General features: G+C 35.1%; 1 protein-coding gene across 18 annotated transcripts in view; it reads left to right on the top strand.

The window, feature by feature from the left end:
- GULP1 (GULP PTB domain containing engulfment adaptor 1) overlaps positions 1-25145 on the top strand; it is a 262267-nt gene that overhangs the window by 200407 nt on the left and 36715 nt on the right. For 15 of the 18 annotated variants that reach the window (XM_031036781.2, XM_081814014.1, XM_081814003.1 and 12 more), the window contains 3 exons: positions 12937-13008; positions 19109-19207; positions 22722-22859. In XM_031036781.2, coding sequence (XP_030892641.1) covers positions 12937-13008; positions 19109-19207; positions 22722-22859 — 309 coding nt within the window. Of the gene's footprint in view, positions 1-1973; positions 2032-12936; positions 13009-15564; positions 16495-19108; positions 19208-22721; positions 22860-25145 lie in introns of those variants that run through there. The other 3 variants (XM_081814017.1, XM_081814016.1, XM_031036876.2) reach the window with 2 other exon arrangements.

Here is a 25145-nt window from a genome sequence, read left to right as displayed (position 1 = left end):
GCAGCAAGCCAAACATACCTATGGAGAGAAGCTAATAAGATTGTTGAGAGATTGGGGCGCCTGGGTGGCTCAGTCATTAAGCGTCTGCCTTCGGCTCAGGTCATGATCTTGGGGTCCTGGGATCGAGCCCCACATCGGGCTCCCTGGTCGGTGGAAAGCCTGCTTCTCCCTCTCCCACTCCCCCTGCTTGTGTTCCCTCTCTCGCTGTGTCTCTCTCTCTCTGTCAAATAAATAAATAAAATCTAAAAAAAAAAAAAAAAAAGACTGTTGAGAGACTAAGAGTTACTTGCCCTTCTCCTGACCTTTGTTTGTACCATCCACCCACTTTGCATTCCTTTCTGCAGACTGCTGGCAGGATTTCTAAAGGCAGAGCTTGACAGATGGGATTCTAGTGACTGAAGCCCCTCTCGCTCCATGAGATGTCATCAAGGACTTAGAAAAGGTCCTTCCCCAAGCTCTCTGCTGTATGAAAGGCTATCTCCCTTCAACTAAAGCATTAACCATGTTAAAATGGCAGTAATTCTCAGAATCTTTAGTAAAATTCCATTATGGAGTTTACTGGGGCTTTATAGAGTGAGGCTCCCTGGGTTGGTACAGCTGTTTCAACTTGAATACTGGGTAACAGAATGTAAATTTTGGAACAAAGAGAGAATGCCATTTGTGTCCTAATTCCTACTTGTAGCAGCATCCATAATTTCTCTGGACATACGTAATATTGAAATTTATACTTGATTAGCCCTGAAGTGAGAGGCAAATAAGTGTCATGATTCTAATGATATCATGTCCTTGTCCATACTTCACTTATTTGTGCCTTTTAATAGCATTTATCTCTTTTAAATAGAAACACATCAATCATAAGACTGAGTCAGTATATGTATTTTATATTAAGCCTGATGGGCAAGGAATTGAAGTGGCATGTCACAAAATGCTTAAAAGTCTGTTAAAAATAAGTAGGTTACTTTAAACTTTAGTCATATTAATAATGAAATGCATGTGGAGTAGAGGTTCATCTGAAATACCAGTTCTGCAGTCTAAAAATAGTAAATTTAAGTATTTGATGCATTAATCAAATATATCATGGGAATAAGAATATATAATTCTTTTTGATAAAAGTAATGTACTGCAATATAATTCTGTATAAGTAATGGGGAGGTTTCTTTATATATATAATTTGGAATTGTAGTCACTAATCAGGTTATTAAATTTTTAGAAGTAGTCCAATAAAGACATAAAGGTCTGTGTTAATACCAGGATTAGAACTTTCAAAGGGCAGCTGAAAAATGCTCTCAAAAGCTGCCCAGGAATATGCAACGATTGATTTTTTTAAAAGGCCAAGGAAAATCAAATAAAATCAACATATAGCAGAGTTCAAGCAAAGCCATTTAAGCATTACACTAAAGACTAAGTGGTGCTAATTAGTGATAATTGATTTCAAGTATCAAGAAAAATATCTAAATAAAGTTGTTTTTAAAGAGAAAAAAACATGGACTTAAAAAAATAAACAAAATTATCTTATTGAAGTTAGAAGTACACAGGATTGGCCTAACAGTAACAAGAGCGTGAGGATGAGTTGTGGTAGTGGAAGCAGAATGGCTGTTTATTTTTACAATCAGTAAGGAGAGAATGAGGCTATAGACAAATGCCACAAAACAGCGTATGTCCTCCTATCTGCATCTGATTGTAAGGCAGACTCCTTACTGTAGCTGGACTCCCGCTGGTCACGCAAACGAGAATGATCCACTTCCTCCCCTGCTCCACTGTAGGACTTGCCAGGACCCTGCCCTTGTTGGATGCTTGCTGCCTCTTCATTTCCCCATCCTTCACTTGTTTAGACAGAGTGCCTAGTTTCCCAGCAGATCTCTTTAAGCCCTACTAATAGAATGATGTTGAATCTATAAAATTAGAAAAAAAAAATCCTCACCCCGTTGAAAAGAATCCAAGTCACAAATCCTGTTTTTCTCACATTATTCTAGGGTCTGGAACCTAATAATCAACACCCGTGCATCACGTAGGAGCATTTATTGAATGGAAGCAAGTATTTCTTGATTGTCCTCTGTGTTTCCGGCGCTTGACCCGTGTAATTTTTGCTCACAACCCACTTAGAAGCCTGGGGATGCTTGTCTACATTTTACAAAAAGAAGAAGCTGCTGCTCGGAGATGTTAATTCATAGACCTGTCAGGTGGTAGAGTCAGAATTCACACCTTGTGTTCCCGACTCTCAAACCCTTTTAGTGTGGTTCCACTAAGCCACTTCCGCAGAGATCTTTGCCTTTTCTGCTTCTTACTGTATCCAAGAACCTGGAACAGTACCCGGCACATAGTAGGTCTTCAGTAAACAGCTGTTGAATAAAAGAAGGTGCCCTCTCATTAGTGCTTCTGGGGGGACCCCAGGGAAATGAGAACAGTACGTTCATAGTCACTGGCGTTAAGCTTGTGTCAGTCTGTTCCAGATCTCTCAGTTCTGTCTGTTGTTGGTTTTGGTTTTTTTGTTTTGTCTTTCCTTGCATGTATTTGACTCTAACTCTAGGAGAGGAAACCCCAGGGAGCAAGGACCCAGTGTTCTTTGCTTGCACCCTTATAGCACCCTAATGAAAGTTCTGCATGCAGCAGTGCCTCACAAAATTAATCAGGCCATATTAATCATTGACAGTAAGTCTGTTGAAAGAAATAAATACATCTGCATTTCAGGAGTGTTGTTAGCCCACACTCATTTTTCATGCAGAAGAGCTATGCACAACCTATCATGATCTGAAAAGTAGATTTTCTTCCCCTTTTAAAGAAATGAGGACAGCAGTTTGAGTTGTACAATCTCTTAATGTGATCAGTCATTTTCTGTGATACTCAAGTGTGAAGGAGATGTTCTGCTCCACTTGGGATGAGGTCTTCAAAATGGTTTAAGATTTTAAAACAAACTGGTCACTTAGAGCCAGAATAACTGTGACAGTTATCGTATTTACAGATTTCTTGTGGTAGTCTATTTTGATTGTACTCAAATAATGAGGGTCTAGCTAGGAAGAGTGGAACGAAAGAACCTTTGGGAAAACACAGGCACCCTCTCTGGTCACTGGGGATAAGGGGAGAGCCTACAGCAGCATTAGTAGGTCAGGGATTTTGGTCTGTTTTGTTTGCTGCTATACTCCTGGTCTAGGACAGTACCTGAAATTAGATGCTGTACAACAAATATTTTTGAAATGGATTAAGATATAGAAATAATAATAATAATAATAATAATAATACAGTTTCTCAGAGAGGAAGCCCCGGGAACACTATTCCCTGAAGTAGGAGGGGTACTAGAGGTTTTAAAGAATGATTGTTCCAAAAGGGAGAGAAAGAGATAAATTTAGCTCAGGAAAGAGGTGAAGATTCTTGAAATAGTAGGGGCTTCTCCAGAGAAATATATTCTTTGTTGAAAGAGTTTAGGAACACAAGCAGATTTGAGGCAATTACTTTGTCGAAGTTTACACCTGAAGTAAAATAATAGGTAGTATAATATATTGCCAAAAGCTTTAGTAAGTTCCATGAAATTGAAGAATAAGAAGTGAATACTTAGGGGCGCCTGGGTGGCTCAATCGTTAAGCGTCGGCCTTCAGCTCAGGTCATGATCCCAGGGTCCTGGGTGATCCCTGCTCTGCAGGAGGTCTGCTTCTCCCTCTGCCATTCCCCCTGCTTGTGTTCCCTCTCTTGCTGTCTCTCTGTCAAAAAATAAATTAAAAAATCGTAAAAAAAAAGTGAAAACTACCATTGTTATTCCTTACTGTTTTATAAGCAAAGAAAAAGACGTAACTGGTAACAATATCGGGAAAGAAAAGGAAATGTATTTCTCTTTATTGATAATTATATTCCAGTAGACTCAAATTTTAAAAAATAAAACTACTGTGCTTGAGAGGATAATTTGGTAAGCTGACTGGATACAGGGTATTTCCTGTAGTAGCAATAACTTGTGGTAAATAGAATTTTAAAAACCTTATTTAAACCCCAAAGTATAAAGCAAATAGGAAGAAAAATACTCAGCCTTCCTGAAAACAGATAAAGCATCCACAAACAGGCATATCATGTATAGATATTCTAAAAATCTCACTTGTCTCAAGTTTTATATAATTGATTAGATTGCAATGAGAATTACAATTAAATTACAGTGAGAATTAGGAAGAATAAATGTTTGAAAATAACCAATAAAATTTAGAGACAAACCGATATACCTGCTTATGTGCTGGTAAGAATTGTAGCAGCTTCAGGAGCCAAAATCCAAATACTGGTGGCTTAAAATAGGTTTTTTTCTTCCTTACTTCACAGCCACTATGGGTGGGTTGACTATTTGCTTGTTGTGGCCATTTTGTTATCTTAATTTAATTTCTAAGCCTAAATTCAGTGAATATTCACTCTGTTTCAGTCACTGGTTGCATTTTCTCATTTAATTCTTACACAAACACTATGAATTTATCCCCATTTTATGAATGATGAAATTGAGTCTCTGAGAGTCTCAGTAAATAAATGGTATTTGGAAATTCAGGTTACCTCACTGTAAAGCCAACCAAATATTCTTTTAACACCTTTAGATTTTAAGCATATTTCACAGTAGAAAGAGCATACAATATAAATTTTAATTAGCAAAATGGATGTGGCATAAAAGAGTAATATATGCCCAGATAATATATTATCTTTCTTTGTGTTTCTGTTTTATTTAAGGTAAGTAAAGAGCATGTGTCTGAAAATTAGGAAGGCTGGAATCCTAGCCCTATCTCTGCTACTAACAAGCTTCCTGACCTTGAGAAGACACTTCAACTTCCTGGTCCTCAGTTTCACATCCCTAAAATAATGGGAGTTGGATGAGAGTATCTCCACAGCCCATAACCACACAGTCCACAGTCCCCATTAGAGTGGTTCTCTAATAAGAAGGTGGATTGTGAAGTCCGTCTGTCTCCAAAGCCCATGGTTTTGGTTCTCTGTATAGATTGGTTTATTTTTGTAATACTATTTATAACAATACAAGTGAATTCCCTGACTTCACTTTGCCTGTCTCACTTCTCAGATGTGAAGGAAGTCTGACTGAGGAGGTGCCTCTGGGACAGGACAAAAACTTGATGCAGCTTATTGTGCCCATGGGATGCAGAGCTCAGTTTGGGAGACCCTTGAACACAATACTTTCTTGTGGTAGCCAGTAGGTTTGTTTTGGCTTAAACTCAGAACTCTCATTTTAAAAGCAAGAGCCTATGAAAATGATACACTCAATATCCATGTAAAAGAGGAACAGAAATAATTTAATAGAAAGTTGCCATCATAAAATGAGAAACCCAATATCAAATCAAATATAAAATGTAGAGTTTTTAAATGCTGAGCTCAATATTTTTTTTTTATTCTCCATCAAAATTTCCTGGTCCTCCTTTAAAGAATAACCTTCAGAGTATTTAGTTTAAAGTATAACCTTTCTTTTTGGTGGATCTATTTTAATTTTTTTTTTTCAGGATTATGGTTTTGGTGATTAAGTAATAGGTTCAAATCTGATTGATTCTGACCCTTTGTTAGCAGTTGAATGTTTTGATGTGCCTTTTAAAAATGTTTTTTTTCCTGCATTGCTTGGCATAGTGACATGGCAAGTCAGCCAAATAAAGACTATAAAATTAAATTGGCTTACTCCTATATGGCTTATCTCCTGGGTGCAGTTGAGTAGCTAGAAGGTTTAAGTACATTTTTTTTTTTTTTTACACATATGCAGTGAAGTTAATGCCAAGAAAATTAGCCCTTTTCTATTTGAGGCTCTGCAACCTTGGTTATAAAGATAAAGACATGCCCATTTATTTTATTCTGTATTTAGAATATCCATTGGTCATTTATCTGCCAAGTATTTATTAACCTTAACATTAGATAAATCTTTTATGTTGTGAAAAGTAGAAATTATTTTCCCTTAATATTTTAAAGTATTTATATAAAGAACATCTTATCTACATAAAATTGGCATATTTTGGATTTGAGATAAGTAAAGCGTATTTCATATATTTCTGTCATAAACTAGCTCTTTCATATGTTAAATAGTGTCAGATTTCATAGCAATTAAACTTATAACTCTTTAGTTAATTATTTTAATTGTTATTTATCTGGCATTTTAAAAAACCCTACTTTATTCATAGAGTGATCTTAAAGACATTTGAGGAAGCAAGTAAAGCTGGTATTATAAATGAACCCATGTGATGTGCAACACTGCTCTCTACTGGCAAAGAAGCAAGTCATAAAACTGCGCAGCTTTTCATGTGAAAAAATATCAGTCTCCGAAAATGAAGATGGAATCCTCAAACTTTCACACATTTTTGCAAAATGCTTATTGTAGGTATGATGGAATACAATGAATGAACTGGAAGAAACAATACAGGCATTACTTGAGATTAGTTTAAAAGAGAAGTCTGTATCATTTTAATTAATTAAAAATTAGTTGTGGAAGTGAAATATCTTTTTTTTTTTTTTAAGATTTTATTTATTTATTTGACAGAATGAGAGAGAGAGCACATGAGAGGGGGGAGGGTCAGAGGGAGAAGCAGACTCCCTGCCGAGCAGGGAGCCCGATGCGGGACTCCATCCAGGGACTCCAGGATCATGACCTGAGCTGAAGGCAGTCGCTTAACCAACTGAGCCACCCAGGCGCCCGTGGAAGTGAAATATCTTAATAGCATTTTAATTTGAGAAGTCTATATATTTGATGACATTTTTGGTTTTAATTTTAACAGACTGTAGCTTCTAAAATACCTGTTGAGAGTACATCTGCTGAGTATTCAAATGCATTGAGCAGAGAGATGCATAGGCTATATGTATATAATAAGCTTAGTATGAGTATATAATTAGCTTTATACTATCAAAAATTTTCTCTGTATTTGTCAAAGCTTTTATAGAAGATTTTGCGAAGATATTTTATAGTTTGTGGAAGATACATGGCATGTTGGCATACCTTTCAATATATAGACTAAGAATACAGAAAAGATTTTTAGGTCATCTGACTTCCTACAGTCTAATATATTCTAAATGCCCTTTTTGTCTTTTATGTCTTTTTTATCTGTCCATATTGCTTAGGAGTCATATTTAATGTTTTAATCTCAACTCTTAACAATTTGGCTGGTAGTAAAAATTTAAATACACATGCACACACAATAATGCCCAGTAAATAAATAGATCATTTTTAGAAATTTAAGAGGTTTTGTTTGTTTTCATAAGTTTGTCCAATATTGTCATTGGCTGATTACTTTTATTGTAACATGAATTTAAAAGATAATATTTTCAAAGAATAGCTACCTCTTGGTTATGAGATAAAAGCTGATGCTTATTTTCATTGATACATTTTTCTGTAGTTTCTAAATTCCCAACAGTGAATGTGCATTACTATTAAAATATCAATGTTTATTCATAATAAAATGGAAACATTTTGTTGTAGCATTTCAAAGCATAGGCACACAATTGTGAAAGACAGGTACTTGTACTTACGTAAGGTCTAATTCCTGATCTTTCTTTAAAAAAATGTGTACTGAAATGAATGTTGCCTGTTTGTGACTATGGAGAAAAATAATTGATGAAATTTTAAATATTTAAAGTGAGAAGAAATGCCACCAATCATTACCACTTGCAACAGAACACATAACCTTTCTCTTGCTCTTTGCCACACTGAAAAATGATCCTCTGAATCTACATGTATAAAGCAAAAACAGTCTGATACATTATGCTCTCTTCTCATCATTGCTTTTTCCTGCCACATGGAGGAGCTAAAACATAAAGTTGCTAAATCATAAAAGCGATTATTTTTACTCAGTTTAAAATGTTAAACATACCAATGTCCCATTTTTTTGAGAGAATGCTAATAAAAAAAAAAAAAACCCAAACAAACAAACAAAAAAAAACCCTGTATTTTTCACTTAGGTAAATACGTAACAGAAAAAAAACTTTTTGAGATTGATTTTTTTTTCCATTCAGCTTAATTCCCTTGAGATCTATGCAAGTTGTTGTGTGTATCAATAATTCATTGGTTTTTATTGCTGAGTAGTATTCCCTGGTATAAATGTATCACAATTTAACTGTTAATTCACTGAAGGACATTTGGGTTGTTTCCAGTGTTTGGCTATTACAAACAGATTACTTTGAACATCAGTGCACAGAATATTTACATGAACATAAATTTTCATTTATTTGGGATAAGTACCCCAAAGTGCAGATGTTGTATCCTACGATAAGTGCATGTTTAATTCTAAAAGAAACTACCAAACTATTGTCTAGAGCTGCTGTACCATATTCCCACCAACAGCAGGATCTATAATTATATTTGCTAATCTGACAACCCTAATTAGTAATATTAATGATCAAAATTTTCTGATTCCCTTTGGCATTTCCTGGAACACTTACCTTCTTCCTATTGGCAGCATTATTCTCTTTCACCTCCCTCTGAACCATGGCAGCTGCTTGGGGCCCCGTGATTCTGGAACTCAACTCCTCCAGCTAGTTAACAACTCAGTTGGTATGGGATGGATTAATCTCTTGGCCATGCCTTGATTTTGAGTTCCATTTTTTCTTTTATGCTTCAGGCACCAGGCAGAGTAGAAAAAGATGAAATCCTCTTTCTAATTTGCAGACAAGCCTTTTCATAGCACTTATAACAAGAGCATTTATTATTTCTGAGGTTTTTTTTTTTTTGTTTAAGATTTTATTTATTTAATTGACAGAGAGAGACAAGGACAGTGAGAGAGGTAACACAAGCAGGGGGAGAAGCAGGCCTCCCGCAGAGCAGGGAGCCTGATGCGGGGCTCGATCCCAGGACCCCAGGATCATAACCTGAGCCGAAGGCAGTCGTTTAACCAACTGAGCCACCCAGGCACCCCTATTTTTGAGTTTGTATGCTGGACTGTATGTTCCTAAATGTAAGCCATTAAGTGTTTAATAGTGTCTTAACAGGTCAGTTCCTCCCAGAATGAGATCCTAAGACAAAGATTTGGGTGCAAGTAATTTTAAGCGAGAGCTCCCAGGAGCAAAGTAAGAGTGTGGAAAAGCAGGGCAGACAAGGGGAAGAAATCAAGGACGAGTACAGCATCAAGTGAAGCCCCAACCTCAGTCTGATTCTGAGGAAAGCTCAGCATGATATCATTACATCACAGAGTTTACCCTATGTCCAAGCAGAGGAGCTGGGCCTTTGTACTTCATACTACTCATTAGCTAAAAAATGTAGTAATGTGGGACGGGGGGAGCAAAAAACTCCCAGGCATTTCTAGCTCAGTATTGGCAAAGTGGCTTCATTGCTCAAAGGGAATCCTCCGAAGATCTGGACTGTGAGCTCTTAACAGCAAAGTGTGCAGAAGCTAGAGGTTGGTTCCTAGTGCTGATAATGTGGATCTATCAAAGGAGAGCTGAGCAGGTACCAACAGTATCCACTAAATTCTAGTGTCTTCCCCATATAGTCATTAAATAAAGAAATGGAATCCCTCATAATTATAAAGCACTTTATAGTTTACAGAGTTGTGTTTTTTTTTTAAATCGCATTGTAACTGATCTTCAGAAAAATTTTATAAGGAAAGGAGCAATATCACTATCCTGATTTTTCAAAAGTCAAATAAATCAGACATTAAGTGACTTTTCTAACATCTTCAGATTCCAAGCCTAGAATTTATTCCAGCATGCTGCATCATATTTAAGGGTTTTATAAATATCTTATATAGACATAGGGAATGCATATAAATATGATTTATTTAACCTGAGTAAGTAGCATGATGACTTCTATAATTTAAAAAGTACAGGAAATATTATAACGAATGATATACTTTTCGTTTTTAAAATGATTTCCATTTAGATTATCTAACACTACATAGAATAATTGGGTTAAGTGGCAAGCTCCATATTAGATGTCTGCACAGTTTAATTCCTACCATCATTCAAGGCTTCTCTCTGTGTTTCATTCTTCAGATGATTTAATTAAAGCCACTGTTAAAAAAAAAATATTAAAAGGTTCCTGGAGCACTGTAAGAGGTTAATTCATTTAGAATGTACTTGGAGTTCTTCCACAATTTTCCCATGTGGGTCTATTTACATATAATACTTATGACTCATGGCATTTCTGCTGAAAAATGAATATTCTTCTATAAATATTTCTAGTAACTCTTACAGTCTGTTACTGACACATCACACACTTCCTTCTAGTTCAAGAATCACTTACCAATAAAGAGTTTACTTTTGTTTCCCTGTTTCTGCGAACTCTAGACCACTCACTAATGAGAATCTCTCAGTGATATGATAAATTCAGGGAGCAGGAGAACAGGAGTTTACCCCATGGATTAACTCAGAACTAAATAGCTACTATTGTGTTAACTCTCCTCCTGTCACCTTGAACCCTTTATCCCTTCTGGAGGATCTAAAACAGTGCTTTTCAAACCTGGTGACACATTAAAGTCTCCTGGGGAGCTTTCAAATGCACAGATGCCCTGGCTTTGCCCCAGACCAATTAAATCAGACTCGTAGGCACTGGTCTGTGGAAAGCCCCTGTGTGATTTTTTTCACGCAGCCAAGGTTGAATACACTGATCTGAAACGGAAGCAATGTGACAGGTCCATTGGTGTCAAGAATAGATTTGACTGTGTCCCGATCTTTTTTTTTTTTTTAAAGATTTTATTTATCCATTTGACAGAGAAAGAGACAGCGAGAGCAGGAACACAAGCAGGGGGAGTGGGAGAGGGAGAAGCAGGCTTCCCGCCGAGCAGGGAGCCCGATGTGGGACTCGATCCCAGGACCCTGGGATCATGACCTGAGCCGAAGGCAGACGCTCAACGACTGAGCCACCCAGGCTCCCGACTGTGTCCCACATCTTAGAAGCAGGGTTTCAATTCCTTTTAAGCTGAGAATTTCTCCATTTATTTTGGTCTTTTTTGAAGGCCTGGTTACCAACTTGAGGTCATGCCTGGGCAAACCAAAGTGCCCGATGATACTGTCTGTAGGCTGTCGTAGGGTTGTTTGGGATAGTTTGAGTACATAAGAAAAAGGAACTGTTGTATCTTACAGAATCTGAGAACTGAAACATTTTTTACCCTAATGCTTCTGAGCCTCACTCTCTCTCCTCCGTGAGCTCACGAGAAAGCGGACCAGCAGTTAGCACCTGTGTTTTCAGGTCACTTTTTGTACCTGCCCCCGCTATCCCCTGACTTGTTACTGTTTTCTTACTCTGTTTCTTAGACTGCCGTACAAGGAATCATCTGTGATGCTTTTAGAAATATAATTCCCTTAACCCTACCTTGAAGGTGCTGATTTTTTAGACCAGGGCATCTGCGTTGTTATATTTTAACCTGTTCCCAGGGTAATTCTCACACTGGTAATAGAGCCCATTCTGAAAAAACAAAAACTCTGATTTCCTTAGTCGTTATTATTGTTATTTTTCCAAGAATGAAGGAAGGAATAAAATGTGATATAAGAAGATACTCTGACATTACTATTTTGCTCCTTTCCATTCTGTGAGTTAACATAAAAAAATTCTACTTATTTACTTCATATAAAGTGCATACACACACACACACGTGTATTTATATAAGAAGTGATGAATTTTTAACTCATTCTGGTGTTATAATTGGTACTATGTGGACAAAGTCTGGGAAATCATATACACTAATTGCATTTAATGATTATTGGCTATTATTATATAGAAAATATTTTATAGAATAAAATATCCATACTTAAATTCTAATTAGTCTTACATGTTTCATGAGATTGGTCTTCTGTTTAGGAGGTTTTATATCTCTCCAGGGTAGAGGGTCTATTACAACATGGTAATTATTACGAAACTTTTTCTCTTTTGGGGGTGGGGTAGATAGGTCAGGTATTAGCTAAAAACCTTCAGGGATATTTTAAAATTTAGTAATGTCGTAGATCCGTGTTTTATTTTTAAATGTAGTTTAGCTTATAGCTCTTAGATAGAGTAATTAGTTTTTAAAAAGTTTGTATTTTAAAAGGTTATGTACTTATAAGAGTGTCATAATTGGAAAACAAAGAAAATGCTTATTTGAAATTATGAACTGTATTAAATCATATTAATATCTTAAAATATACCATGACATTTAAATCAAGTAACAAATAAAAACACTTATATGCTTTGAATTTACAGATAAATTAATAATTTATATATTATTAATACATTTTAAATCTTAAATTTTTAAGTCAACTTTATTCCTTTTCTTCTAACGTAATGAAAGTAGCTTTAGTTTTCTTTCCCATAAAAATCTTCAAATAAAATATTTAGGGGGTGCCTGAGTGGCTCAGTCGGTTAAGTGTCTGCCTTCGGCTCAGGTCATGATCCCGGGATCTTGGGATAGAGCCCCTGTCAGGCTCCCTGCTCAGTGGATAAGCCTGCTTCTCCCTCTCCCTCTGCCCCTCCCACCCACTCATGCATGTGCTCTCTCTCTCTCTCTCTCAGATGAGTAAATAAAATCTTTAAAAATGAATAAAAATAAATAAATAAATAACGATATTTAGGAAAAAAGTTTTTTGAAAAAATCTTTGAATAATAGGAATTGTATGTGGTTAAGTAATATATTTACATTCTCATATAATATAAAATAATATAAATTAATAAATCTTCTGCTTAATTAGGATTTGGGTTTGCATTACTACCATACCATGTGTATTCTGTTGTTGTTGTTTTAAAGATTTTATTTATTTGAGAGAGAGAGGGGGAGTGATCACAAGGTGGGAGAGGGTTAGGAGCAGTTGGAGAGGGAGAAGCAGGCTCCCCACTGAGCACGAGCACGGAGCCTGACGCAGGACTCCATCCCAGGACCCTGGGATCATGACCTAAGCCAAAGGCGGACACTTAACCAACTGAGCCACCCGGGCACCCCTATTTTTGAGTTTGTATACTGTTATGCCATGTTACAGTTCAAAATGATTTGATGATGTACGATGTGGTGAAGGCTGTATCTGACAAATTGCCATTTTCAGTTTCTTGGCAGTACGGAAGTGGAGCAGCCTAAAGGAACAGAAGTTGTGAGAGATGCTGTCAGGAAACTCAAGGTAGGGAAAGCCCTCCAAAGCAATGTCTAGTGTATCGATCCTGTCTTAAGTCATCAGTAGATGGATGCATATTCAAAGCATGAATAGCTTTGTGGCAGGTAATAGCTTTGTCCTGTTAAAGATGAATAAATATCACCAGATCAGGGAAACGTATTTAAAAACAAATATGAATCCACAATTATTTTTCTGAATGTGGCACATTCTTCCTATTTGTCCAATATTTCTCATGCTCAACAACAACAAAAAATGGCAGTGTTCCCTATGTGTTGACATTCAGTAGCTTGCCTTTACTTTGCTTGGACAATGTGAACTCATGCCCTGACCCAGAAGCTAGGAATGGCGTACCAACTAGCTCTAAAAGGAGATCACATCCACCAGTGGAAAGTGTAGAACTAGGATTGATTCCAAGCAGAATTTTGCAGTGACACCGTATGTTAAAGATGTCCTAATGCCCCAATCCCAGAGTATGTGGCTTTGTCCCTGAGCCGACATGGGGAACTGGTGAGACCAAGAGAGCAGAAGAGACATTAAATCAGCAACTCCATACTCATAATCACGTTTCCTGAGAAAATTTTCTGTAAGATGCCACATATCTTAGCATGTTTTTCTAAGTCCACCCCATCCCAGAAGACATTGTTCTCACTGAGATATTAATTAAGATGTGAAAAATTCCTTCAACAAAATTCTCATCTTTATCTCATTAAGAAAATCTAATAAACCACTGCTTTTTTTTTTTTTACACAATTCATTGTTATTCTCTGTAGTTATTCTCACAGTTTTTTTCAGAAATAACCTTTCTCTAACTTTAGTTTAGAGATCATCCAGTTATTTTAGAAGAGGGTTAGGCCTTTGATTGTGCCTGGCAAAGTCCTAGACATGAAAAAATATCTTTCTGCTTTGAGAATGTCATATCAGGTGGAATCTACTGAGTATTTAAATTGAAGAACAGTTGAAGTGGGATGGCGTGTATTCTGGGGGAAGAAAGTAAAATGGATAATATGTTTATCTACCCATTTTACATGTAAGTAATTTACCAATGCTTTCAAGTAAATATGCTAAAAGTTTTCAAGATGATATCTCTCCCATTTGGGAAAAAAGTGGAGTAGGCAATCATTTCTTTCCACTGCTCATTAGGTAATAATTCACACTTGCCCTTGTTTGGTCAGTATTTTTAAGCACTAACAGAAGATTAAAAAGGCCTCACAGTTTATGAACCACATTTAAGATTCTCTTTAAATGTTCAAAATATTGCAAACTCGGCATGAGTCCAGCTTCACTACAATCAGTATTTTATATTTATAGAAGAATAATGGTATTTAATCTTAATGTGTCTTTATGTCTAGAAGGTTCTTTATTGGGTCAACTCAGATCCCAAACCAAAAGGATTAAATTACATTATGACCAGGTAAAATGTAGAGGTATTTGAAATGAAATGCTTTTAAACAGTGGCTAGTTCTCATACATTTTGGAGAGACTCTATTTGCAGTTCCTATGTCATTTTATATTTGGAAATGTACTCTGTTAATAAAGGAATGTGATTTACAGTAAGTATGCAGTATAGTTTAAAAATGCATGTTCACTTGATAATTGTTTTTCAAGTTTTTTCCAGAATAAATGTTTATCTAATAAGCAATCTTTATGCTGCTAATTGCAAAAATTTTGTAGGTAGGAAAGTGTTTTTAAGGGTAATGATTTATAAACAAATTAAAATAAACAGTGTTTTTTTATCTAATTTTATATATATATATATATATATATATATATATTTTTTTTTTTTTTTTTTTTTTTTCCTTGGTGCCAGAGGTCAGAGGCTAAATTCAAGCCTTCAAAATATTTGCATTTATTTTAGAAATGTAGACCCTGGCTCCTCTTTAATTCTGTTGTCATGTAGAAATGGCCAGAAGGTGGTGCTATGGCTCTACCAAAAAAAAAACAACAAACCTCATTAACTCTTTTGTGTACACATCCCCCATTTTAATTTCCTGCTTACTTTTCTTAAGCATATGTATTCTGACTGCCTTTTTATCCATTATAGTTCTGTATTGATTTTACTTGCTACATAAGTTAATATTTTATTTATATTTACTCATTTTTCAAAGCTTTGCAATATTTTTTGTACTGTTTTCTGACAAGAATTTAAAATTTAGGGTTAATATAAGATGATGGATACTTAGAATATTTTCAGTTTTGTATTTTTTCATGTTTCTGTGTTTAATGATGCCTGATTATTTTTTGAGAAAAATTTTAAAGTTTTGATTTTGTTACATACAACTTTTCTATCATTTTGTAGAGAATTTATAGTTTATAAATTTTTCTTAAAATAATTTTTATAAGTGTTAAAATTTTTACTTTCAGATTTCGTATTTGCCATAACAACATATTTTCTGTTTCTCAATCATGTTCAACCATTTCTATTTCTTAATCATGTTTTAGCCCAAGATTTAAGAAAATACCAGATTTTCCAAAATGTAATAATTTAAAAACCCTTTCAACTTCTGTATATTTAGTAGTATTGTTATTGTAATGAATTTCATTTTTAATAGTGTTTTACTTATTTTTATTTATACAACTAGTACAAATGTCAGAGGATACAATCTATTTTATAAACAGTTTGCTTGTGATGTTTACATGTGGATGAATATTGATATATAGATCCAAAACTTCTTAGTTTCCCTGGGAGATAAGCAGGGGAGCAGCATTCCTGGATTCCAATTTTAGAGGAGAGATCCCTCACCCCAGTACAGCTAAATTAAAATCACGTGAAACTCCCTCAGCGAAGGAGGCCTTGGGAATTGCCGCTGAGTTCTGTTAATCTTGGTCTTTTTCCATTCGACCTCACTCTCTCTGTGTAGCATAACACTGTTTTTGTGTTCATAACCAGTTATTTAATTAATAAAGTGTTTAGAGCTTAATTTAATTATATGCATACATACATACATAGCTGATTCCTAGGAATATGCTTAATTAAGTTAACAATTTGTAAGAGCCACAGAGGAAGAGTAGCTCTGAATATTTGACTCACAGTAATAAATTCATTGGTTTTCTTTCCTAATAATGTATATTCCCCCAGCAGTGTACTTAGATTTCATCTTTTTAAAGTCCTCTGAGAAATAAATAGAAATCGTGTGATTGTGCTATTGAAACCCAGTAGTGCTCTCTGTAAGAAATTTTCTTTAGCTGTTCTACTCACTAGTGACATATACTTAACTATGAATTTCTAGTAATACTTCATTTTTCCCCATCTTTTTATGGTGATCAAGGCTTGTTTCTGTTTGTTTGCTGTATCCAGATATCCTCCAGGATGCTTAGGCTTTACCCCCTTTGAATAATTTTTATTGGATTATCATATACAAATTGTGATGGTAGATCACTATCTAGACGACCCGAGAAATGAATCCACTGAAGCAAAAATGGAAAGAAATTCGCAAAAAAGGCTCTTCAAGCATTAACATTCAAGTAGTAAATAGGGAGACAAAAGAATATAATGTAAGTAAGAATGACAAGCAGTCTTCAACATGTGAATTAGAAGTATTTTGGAACACAGTTAAGAGGTCTATCAGACTTTGAGTTAGCAAAACACACTGAGTTGGAGGGGACATGCAAACTATAATGCAGTAACTTTGATTTCAGAAAAAAAATGGACAGGAGTGAGAATATTCTGTTTAAAATACAGATTGAGCAAATAAAACCTTAGGCATCATTGTTTACAACCACTGTGCAACAATCAAAGCCAATAGCCATTATAAGCCTTGATATACATGAAAGTAAAACTGGGAAGTTTATTATTATTATTATTTTTAATGTAGAAAATGTGTTGTGCAAAAGAAAAGAGTTATTTAGTGGGTAGCTGCAAAACTGGATTCTCAGCCTGACTGCTACAAGCCCATTTTATGACCAGGGTATTGGATGGGATGACCTATAAATCTTTTTTGAGCACAATTACCTCATCTTGATAAGAAGCAGAGAAAAAGATCTCAAAGCCCCTACATCAGATATTTTGTTCCTTTTTCTTTATCTCATTATTTTGTTTTCATTTTCCTCCCTCCTTCCTCTCCTATTTGTTTTGTTTTGTTTTCTTCCTCTATCTATAGCCCCCACTTTTTCCTTTTTTTCATTTCTTACATGATTTCTTCTTTTCTTTTTCGTGGCAGGAAAGAAGTTACTCAATGAGGTTTAGTATTAGTGGTTGTTCTGTGACAGACTTTGGGAAACTAGAAGAGGTCGCAGGAATGGTGGTGGCCAGATGTGGAAAAACAAGAGCCACTGCTCAGTGTCTTGTTTCTGGAAGAGAGCAGCATCCAGGAGGCCAGCTTAGCCTGCTGCTGCAGCCCGTGATGGGAGTGGCTGTGCTCAGATGCATTCACAGAGACAGATAGAAGCCGCTGATTTATTTTGTAAGCCTTCTTATGTGAAAACCCCCAAATTGTTTTAATTATGCCAATACAGGAAGGAGATTCTGAAGGGAAAATAAACAAACTGAATCTTTCTTTGGGAGACAGTTGGAATAATTTTAAAGATCTGAAACAAAACATGTTTCTTGAAGACATATAAAAAATTATCTGGCACAAATTCGTCCAGTTCATGTGCAGAATCTAAGACTTCTGGATGCAAAATGAGAGCTGCCTGCATTCATCGAACAGGACAGATAGCAAGCTAAAAAATTATACCTCCCCAAATGAAATAAATTGTACTCCCCCACCCCAGGATAGCAAGGCGGACACTTCAAGGCATTTGTGTATGCATTAATTATATTATTCTGAGAGCAGTGCAAAGCCATGAAAAGACAAAAGGGCTTTTAACCACTCTGTACTTTAGGACTGAACTATAACATGTATACTCACATCTGTCCTAAATTAGAGAGAAATGCACAATGCCAATAAATATGACATACGAAAGAGGACTGAAACCCCACCCTGCCTGACATATAATCTATTTTGAGTCAAGTGAGGATGATCCATATGCTGAAAAAACATTATAATAGTAGGGAAATAATATTTTGAGGCCCTAGAAGAGGAGTAAAATATCTTATTTTTTCCATAGTCCTTCCCCCCCTCCCCCATTTCTTAAAAAGAAAGGAGGATGGTAGAAAGAAGTAAAGTAGGGACAGAGCAGCATTGACAGTAGCATTGCCAAAATCAGGACACTTGGTCAACTTTGAACTTCAGATAAACAATGAATAATATTTTAGTGTAAGTATGTGTCCCAAATATTGCATGGGACATACTACACTAACTAGCATGTATGCATTATATGTGTGTACACATATATACAGAGTGTAGATGTGTATTCTAAAATAAAAGTTTTAAGTCTTCATTTAATATTCAAATTTAACTGGGCTCCTGTAATTTTTTCCACCACTAAATCTGGCAATGAGGGGAGAGAGGCAGAAACTCCCATTTACAAAGTGCACGAATGTTGGGATTTTCTTTTTTATTTTATAAAAAAACCTAACAGGCATTTACATACACTTACCAATTCAATAAGAAGTTACAATAAATATTACTATGAAAACGGTGGAAAAATGTTCAGGTTTTTAAGATACTCGTAATTCTAGAATGAGTCTAGTTCTTAGTCTTTTAGCTGGGATAATTATTTCAGTTCTTAACTTCAATTTAAATATGGTAATCTGTCTCTGTTCATTCATTGATTTGATTGGGTAGGATGGCATTACCAAATGAAGTAAGTATCTAGAAATGACAAAGATGGTATATCTAACACTGGGGAACTGTAAGTTCTCTAAAGGTATTAAAAACAAAAGATCCACCCACAAAGTTTGCATTTTCTTGATAGTTAGTATGACTATAATTGTTGAAATATAATGGAAGAAGTATTAAAATTTTTTAAAAGGTTATTGAATATCTGAATTTAATGCTAGTAATGGTAGATTGCTATGACTACTAAATATTTTGAAGCTATTCAGGGTTTATAAAACACTTTGTAATGGATAATAATTTATTTAATGGAAGTCCAGCACTGAATACAAACTCCAAATATATATTATATATATGTATACACACACACATCTAATTATATATGTGTGTGTGTGTTCATTTTCCATGGAAACAGAATTATAGTTTTCTGAATAACTTTTCATTTGTAGTTCGCAAGACATATCAAGAAATCCGAAGGCCAGAAAATTCCTAAAGTTGAGCTGCAAATATCAATATATGGAGTAAAAATTCTAGAACCGAAAACAAAGGTAAGTCTTCTTTTTGAATGTCAGAAGCACTCTAATCTTTCATTCATTGAGGTTATGTTCCTATTTCAATAAATAAGATTGGTTACCAACTGGAACTGGTTGGTAGAAGATTGGATAAGGGACCATCCTAATGGGCTCACTTTAATGTCATCAGCACTTTCAAACCTTATCTTCAAATACAGTCCCATTCTGAGGTGTGGGAGGGGTGGTAAGGCTTCAGCATTATGCATTCTGGGGCAGCATAATTCAGCCCATAATGCATTGTGAACTTCAAGTTCTTGTATTTAAGAGCCCTTTCCCCTACAAATCCAATGAAAAAATTTTAAATATAACCCATTCTGGCTTCACATTCATTAATATGGATTTGTTATGGACTTCACTGTTTTTACCCAAAATTCTCTAAGCCCCAATGGGACCGTACTTGGAGGTAATTATGGTTACATGTGGTCTTAATGAGGCCTTCCTCTACCAAAACTGGTGTTCTGATAAAGAAAGAAAGACATCAGGGATGTGCAAGCACAGAGGAGAGGCCATGTGAGGACACAGTGAGAAGGCAGCTGTTGGCAACCCGCGCTAAAATACGACTAAATGCAGAGGATAGAGAGAACTTCTTTAGTGTTTAGAATTGACCAACACTAATATGTGCTGTGTGTATGTGTATATGTGTGTGTATAAAAAAGAGACAGAGAGCTGGATCATGGGACTGCAAATACAGCTCAGTGTTATCAGTTGGTGATTCTGAAGTCCCCCATAATAAGTCTTCCATAATAGTAGGCTGCCCGTTGACAGCTGTCAACCATATCACTCTGTTCTCTAAACTTTGACTACCAGACGTAACTTCCTCCCCGATCCTAAATCCCATGTACAAAACCTCAGTGAGGTGGGATTCAACTCAAGATGATTAACCAGTTGAGTTTTGAGCATTACATCTTTGTCTTACCCAAATCAGTAACACAGAAGCTTTTCCTCCCTGTCCCAAGGTCTCAGTTTCCTAGACTTAATAGCTAATTTTCAAGAGACCCAATTGAATTTTTCCAAGCTTTCAATAGGAAAAAAAAAAATCTCTTTTCATCCCTACCAAATCGAAAAGCAGTCTTAGAGTTTTAAAATCTTTGAAATGTCTTATTAATTCAATTATATTACATTTGAATAGAGAGCAACTGACTCTTTACCCATATATTACATATGAACATAGAGTATCTGAACTCTTCATGCATATATAGAATGTACCATTTTTTGAATCCACTAACAAAAATAACCTAAGAAAGGTTTTACCAGCTCTGCTGAGCGTCAGGACCCCGAGGAGATTCCCGGGAATGCTGATTGCTGGAGTCCCCTCAGGACTTTCAGATTCAGAATCTGCCGAACAAGACTTAGCATCTATATCATAAAAAACAAAACCAAAAACACCACTGCATGTGACTCTGATACAGCCTGTTCACAGATACGCATTTAGGAACCACTATTTGGGGAGATCTAAGTGAATCAGAACAAAATCTGTCATTCATTTTATTTTGGTTTGTTTATTTTATTTAGTCATAATGAAAAAAATACTGTGCTCCTAAAATAAATTTATTTATAGTAAAATGTACATGTATGAGGCAGGATTTAAAAATGCATCATTAATCTAACATGGACTTCATAGAAAATAGACTATTTTTCTATGCCATTTGGATGGACGAAAACAGAAGTGAAAAGCAATCTCAATTGGCTCCAATATCTTTCTTTCTGTGTCTTTTTCCCTTTCTTCTTTTCTCACTTGTCCTTCAAAATAAGATTATGCAGTGGTGGAAAGAGGTGGTATAAGTGAATTGGGGATTTACTTATTCTTTGTTCCAACTCCAATAAAATATGGTCAGTGTTAAAGTATAATTATTTTTCACTGTGCTTGTGTTCCCAAGTCTATCCTGTCTCATCAAAAATTAGGGCTACATTTAAAATTCAGAAAGATTTATCACAACAACAAAACATTCACAAAAAATAATGAAGTTATGAGTTTTAGCTTCCTAGTCTTCTTTTGTAGGAAGATGCCTCTGCTAATCTAAACAAAAATTAAAATGATTCCCAACTGTCATTACCAAAGACTTTCTGTAATCATACTGGTTGATGAGTGAATGAGGGCCTGTGTACATTTTACCACCAGCCTATGTAAGTGGTATGTTTTCATGTTACTTGTAGTTTCTCCTACAAATGGAAAAAAATGAATCATTTTTCTATATTATGTAGTAATGACATTTCCTCTGTATATAATTAAAATGATTATGCAGTTAATAAACTGGTGTATACTTGCTGTCAGTATTTGGGAGCTTCAGTGTGGCTGAATGGTATTGTTTGATTGACTGTATTAACTTTAACACACACAAAAAAATGTCAGCAAGAGAAAGACTGGTCAATCAAAGTATAGGAGAAGGATAGTCTCAGACAAATGTGGCCATTGTCCATCTTAGCACTAACCACAAGAAAAGGAAGATGTTCTCATCAGATGCCTCAGTAAGTTGAGCCCCTCTTTTTGGCATTGTTCCTTCCTGCTGTTGAAATGGGTGGATCAAGCTATCTAGTAATGACAAAAATGTTAGAGTCATATAGTATACCTCCTCATTCTAATTTCCATGTTTGCCTTTGATGATTTACGTTTGGTTTGTATGCAGGGAAAGAATACAGTACTATAAACAAATTCTCTTAACATTTATCTGTATATCTTATATATTAATTTTCAGTCTGATGAGCAGTAATGTGAAATCTGAGTGATAGATCAAATCTCATCAAACTGACACATCGAACCCTGAACTTGGAAAGGTGTAGTAACAGATGCTGTAGTTATAGAATATATATAGTGTGTGTGTGTGTGTGTATCATATGTATACACAATATATATGTACATATATGAAAAATATAAAATTATAACTGTGTATGTGTATATATATATATAGTTACAGTATTTATCTTTCTGATTAGTAGGGTTGATTAAGTAATTTAGATGCTTGACATGTAGACCTTCAAAATGAAGACATGTATATGAAAACTAAGGTTGAAATGGTAGTATGTTTCATAGGAAATCATGTGAAGATGAATTTATGTTTCAAACTGTAATGCTAGTGAGGAGAAGTAAGATAAAATGAAAATGGTCTGGTAAAAAAGAGTTCTGCTAATTCTGTAACCTTGTGGAAGTATCTTAATTCTCGGGGCCTCGATGTTCTTCTAAGTAAAATTTCAGGGTTTAAAGTAGTTGTCTCATAAGATCCCTTGCAACTCAGAAAGTCCACACCTCTGATCCTCTCGTATTTTGCTTGTGTTTCTCTAAGTCCTATTGAGATGACTACTATAGTTTAATCTGAGTTGGGAGATCCATCTCCATTACGTATTTGTTTAAGTTTGGGTGTATGTAATTATAAACCGAAGTTTGACAGATGATTGTTTCACTTTTAAAGTCTTAAGTTGTATGTTATTAACACAAGCTGGTATTTCAGAAAATGGACAAAAATCTCTTCAACTCTATTTCCATTTGTGTTCACAGGAAGTCCAACACAATTGCCAGCTTCATAGAATATCATTTTGTGCAGATGACAAAACTGACAAGAGGATATTCACTTTCATATGCAAAGATTCTGAGTCAAATAAACATTTGTGCTATGTATTTGACAGCGAAAAGTGTGTAAGTATGCCAGATGTTTTAGGGTGGTTTGTTCTGTTTTACAAGCCAGGAATTGTCTTGTTTCCGGCATTAGTAAAGTATTTGGAAAGGAATAAGGTCTGCAAATCCTTAACTACACTAATAGATTCATCCTGTCATGAGAATGTGCTTCAGGATTTCATCCCTAACTGAATTCTCATGTTCATGGGCATAAAGCTTGCATGCAAATTTCTCTCCTTAGAACGTCATGCCTGCTTATGTTATGCATTTATTTCTTTTATAATCATATATTTGTAATTTTAATCTCAAATATGACTTAGTAATCACATAATACAAAGAGTAATGGTGAGCAGAGTATTTCTTTTTTTCTAGAATGCGATGGATATGATAAAAATAAATATTTTAAACTCCAGGAAATAAAATCTGTATGGCTCCTTTAAAAAATCTCCAGTACTTTGAAAAGCTGGTTCTTGATTTTCATTATTCAGAAAACTTTATATAATGAAAGGTAATAGAATTGTATGTGCATGAGTGTTGCCTGCATGCATGTGTGTTAGCTTGCAAATGTAATCTAAAGTTCTCAGCAAGTAAGATCAATTAGGGAATTCTAAAGTTATGTCCTGTAATAGTTCTTTTAATCATCTGGAATCTTCAGAAAACCCTACATCTTGATTATAAGCATAAGCTAATGTTAATCATAACCTAGTCTGACGTCCTATTATAAAACATAAGATATGAATTCCAAGCACACATTGCAGCCATTAATGGCTTTAATGAAGGAAGAGCATCTAACCTCAACAACATTATTGGCTTAGATGGGAAAAAGAACTTAATTCATTTTTTTTCCTTATTTTTCTGCTGTTAAAAATAGCAAAAGATTAATATTATTATCACTCTTACATAATTTATTCCTCTCATTCCAGTATGTGAGCTTCTTTTTTTTTTTTAAATAAAGATTTATTTATTTATTTTTGAGAGAGAGAGTGCATGAGCAGGGGAGGGGCAGAGAGAGAAGCAGACTTTGCACTGAGTCAAAGCCTGGTACGGAGTTGATCTCACAACCCTGAGATCATGAACTGAGCCAAAACCAAGAGTTGGGCACTTAACTGACTGAGCCACCCAGGCGCCCCAGTATGTGAGCTTCTTGAAAGCAAATTACCTTTTTGATTTGTCCATGTAACTCCTACATTAGGTGAACAATAGATGCTCAATGAATTTTTCCTTATAGAAAAAAGGACCATATAGAAAAATTTACAAAGAGCAAGTTATTATATGTATCTTTTAAGCTATAATGCTCTAAAAATACAAACTAATGTGCTAAGCTCTTGATATCACAGTACTTTTTTGAGGATTTGATGAACATTATGGAACATCTCATCAGAAAAATATGCTCACCCGTATGACAATATTATATGTACAATAAGGCATTTATTTATTTATTTATTTATTTATTTATTTATTTATTTATTTATTTTTTAAAGATTTTATTTATTTGAGAGAGAGCGAGCGAGTGAGAGAGCAGGAGCGGGGGAGGGGCAGAAGGAGAGGGAGAAGCAGATTCCCCACTGAGCAGGAAGCCTGGATGCAGGGCTCAATCCTGGGACCCTGGGATCATGCCTTAAGCCGAAGGCAGACGCTTAACTGAATGAGCCACCCAGGTGCCCCTATAAGACATTTTATATAAAGTTCTAGTTGTTTTTGAAATTTATCCTATTAGTGAATGCATTATATTTAATATTCCAAGTGTTTCTTAACCATGATCATTTGCAGATGTTTTTCTCTATGTGGTTGAGAATATGAAAGTTGATATTTGTTGAATATCTTTTATGTGTAAGATATAATAACCTTTTACCACTTATACCAGGCAATAAACTCAGTTGTCCTTCTTTCTTGCTCTACACATAGAAATAAATGGCCTTGGGGTCCTTTGAAATACTCAGAATTCATTATAAATATTAGCCTTGTTATATTTTTGTGTCACATGTTTTTATTTGATCTCCATCCAAATTTATTGGATTATTTAAAACATAAGCTTGTCAGAGTCCCTGCGTAGTTATATTATTTCAAAAGTATAAACTCTGTTTTACCCTAATCATAATTGTTAGTAATTGATTTCAAAAATTTAAATTCCTTGACCCATTATTCTCTTTGGATATAGCATATTAGCTGTTTTTTTCTTGAGTGTTGAAAATAATTTCTTGAAGCCTAAAGCAGTTGTTCACAACTATTAGTGTATATAATATTCATAAAGAGGGCTCTTTGGTTTTTACTTCAAAAAATAAGTTCATACTGATTGGGGCTTGATCT

Source organism: Leptonychotes weddellii, chromosome 3 (assembly GCF_054177405.1).
Source record: "Leptonychotes weddellii isolate Sample4059 chromosome 3, ASM5417740v2, whole genome shotgun sequence".
In the NCBI taxonomy this organism is placed as follows: Eukaryota; Metazoa; Chordata; class Mammalia; order Carnivora; family Phocidae; genus Leptonychotes; species Leptonychotes weddellii.
This window is presented reverse-complemented; position numbering and strand designations above follow the sequence as displayed.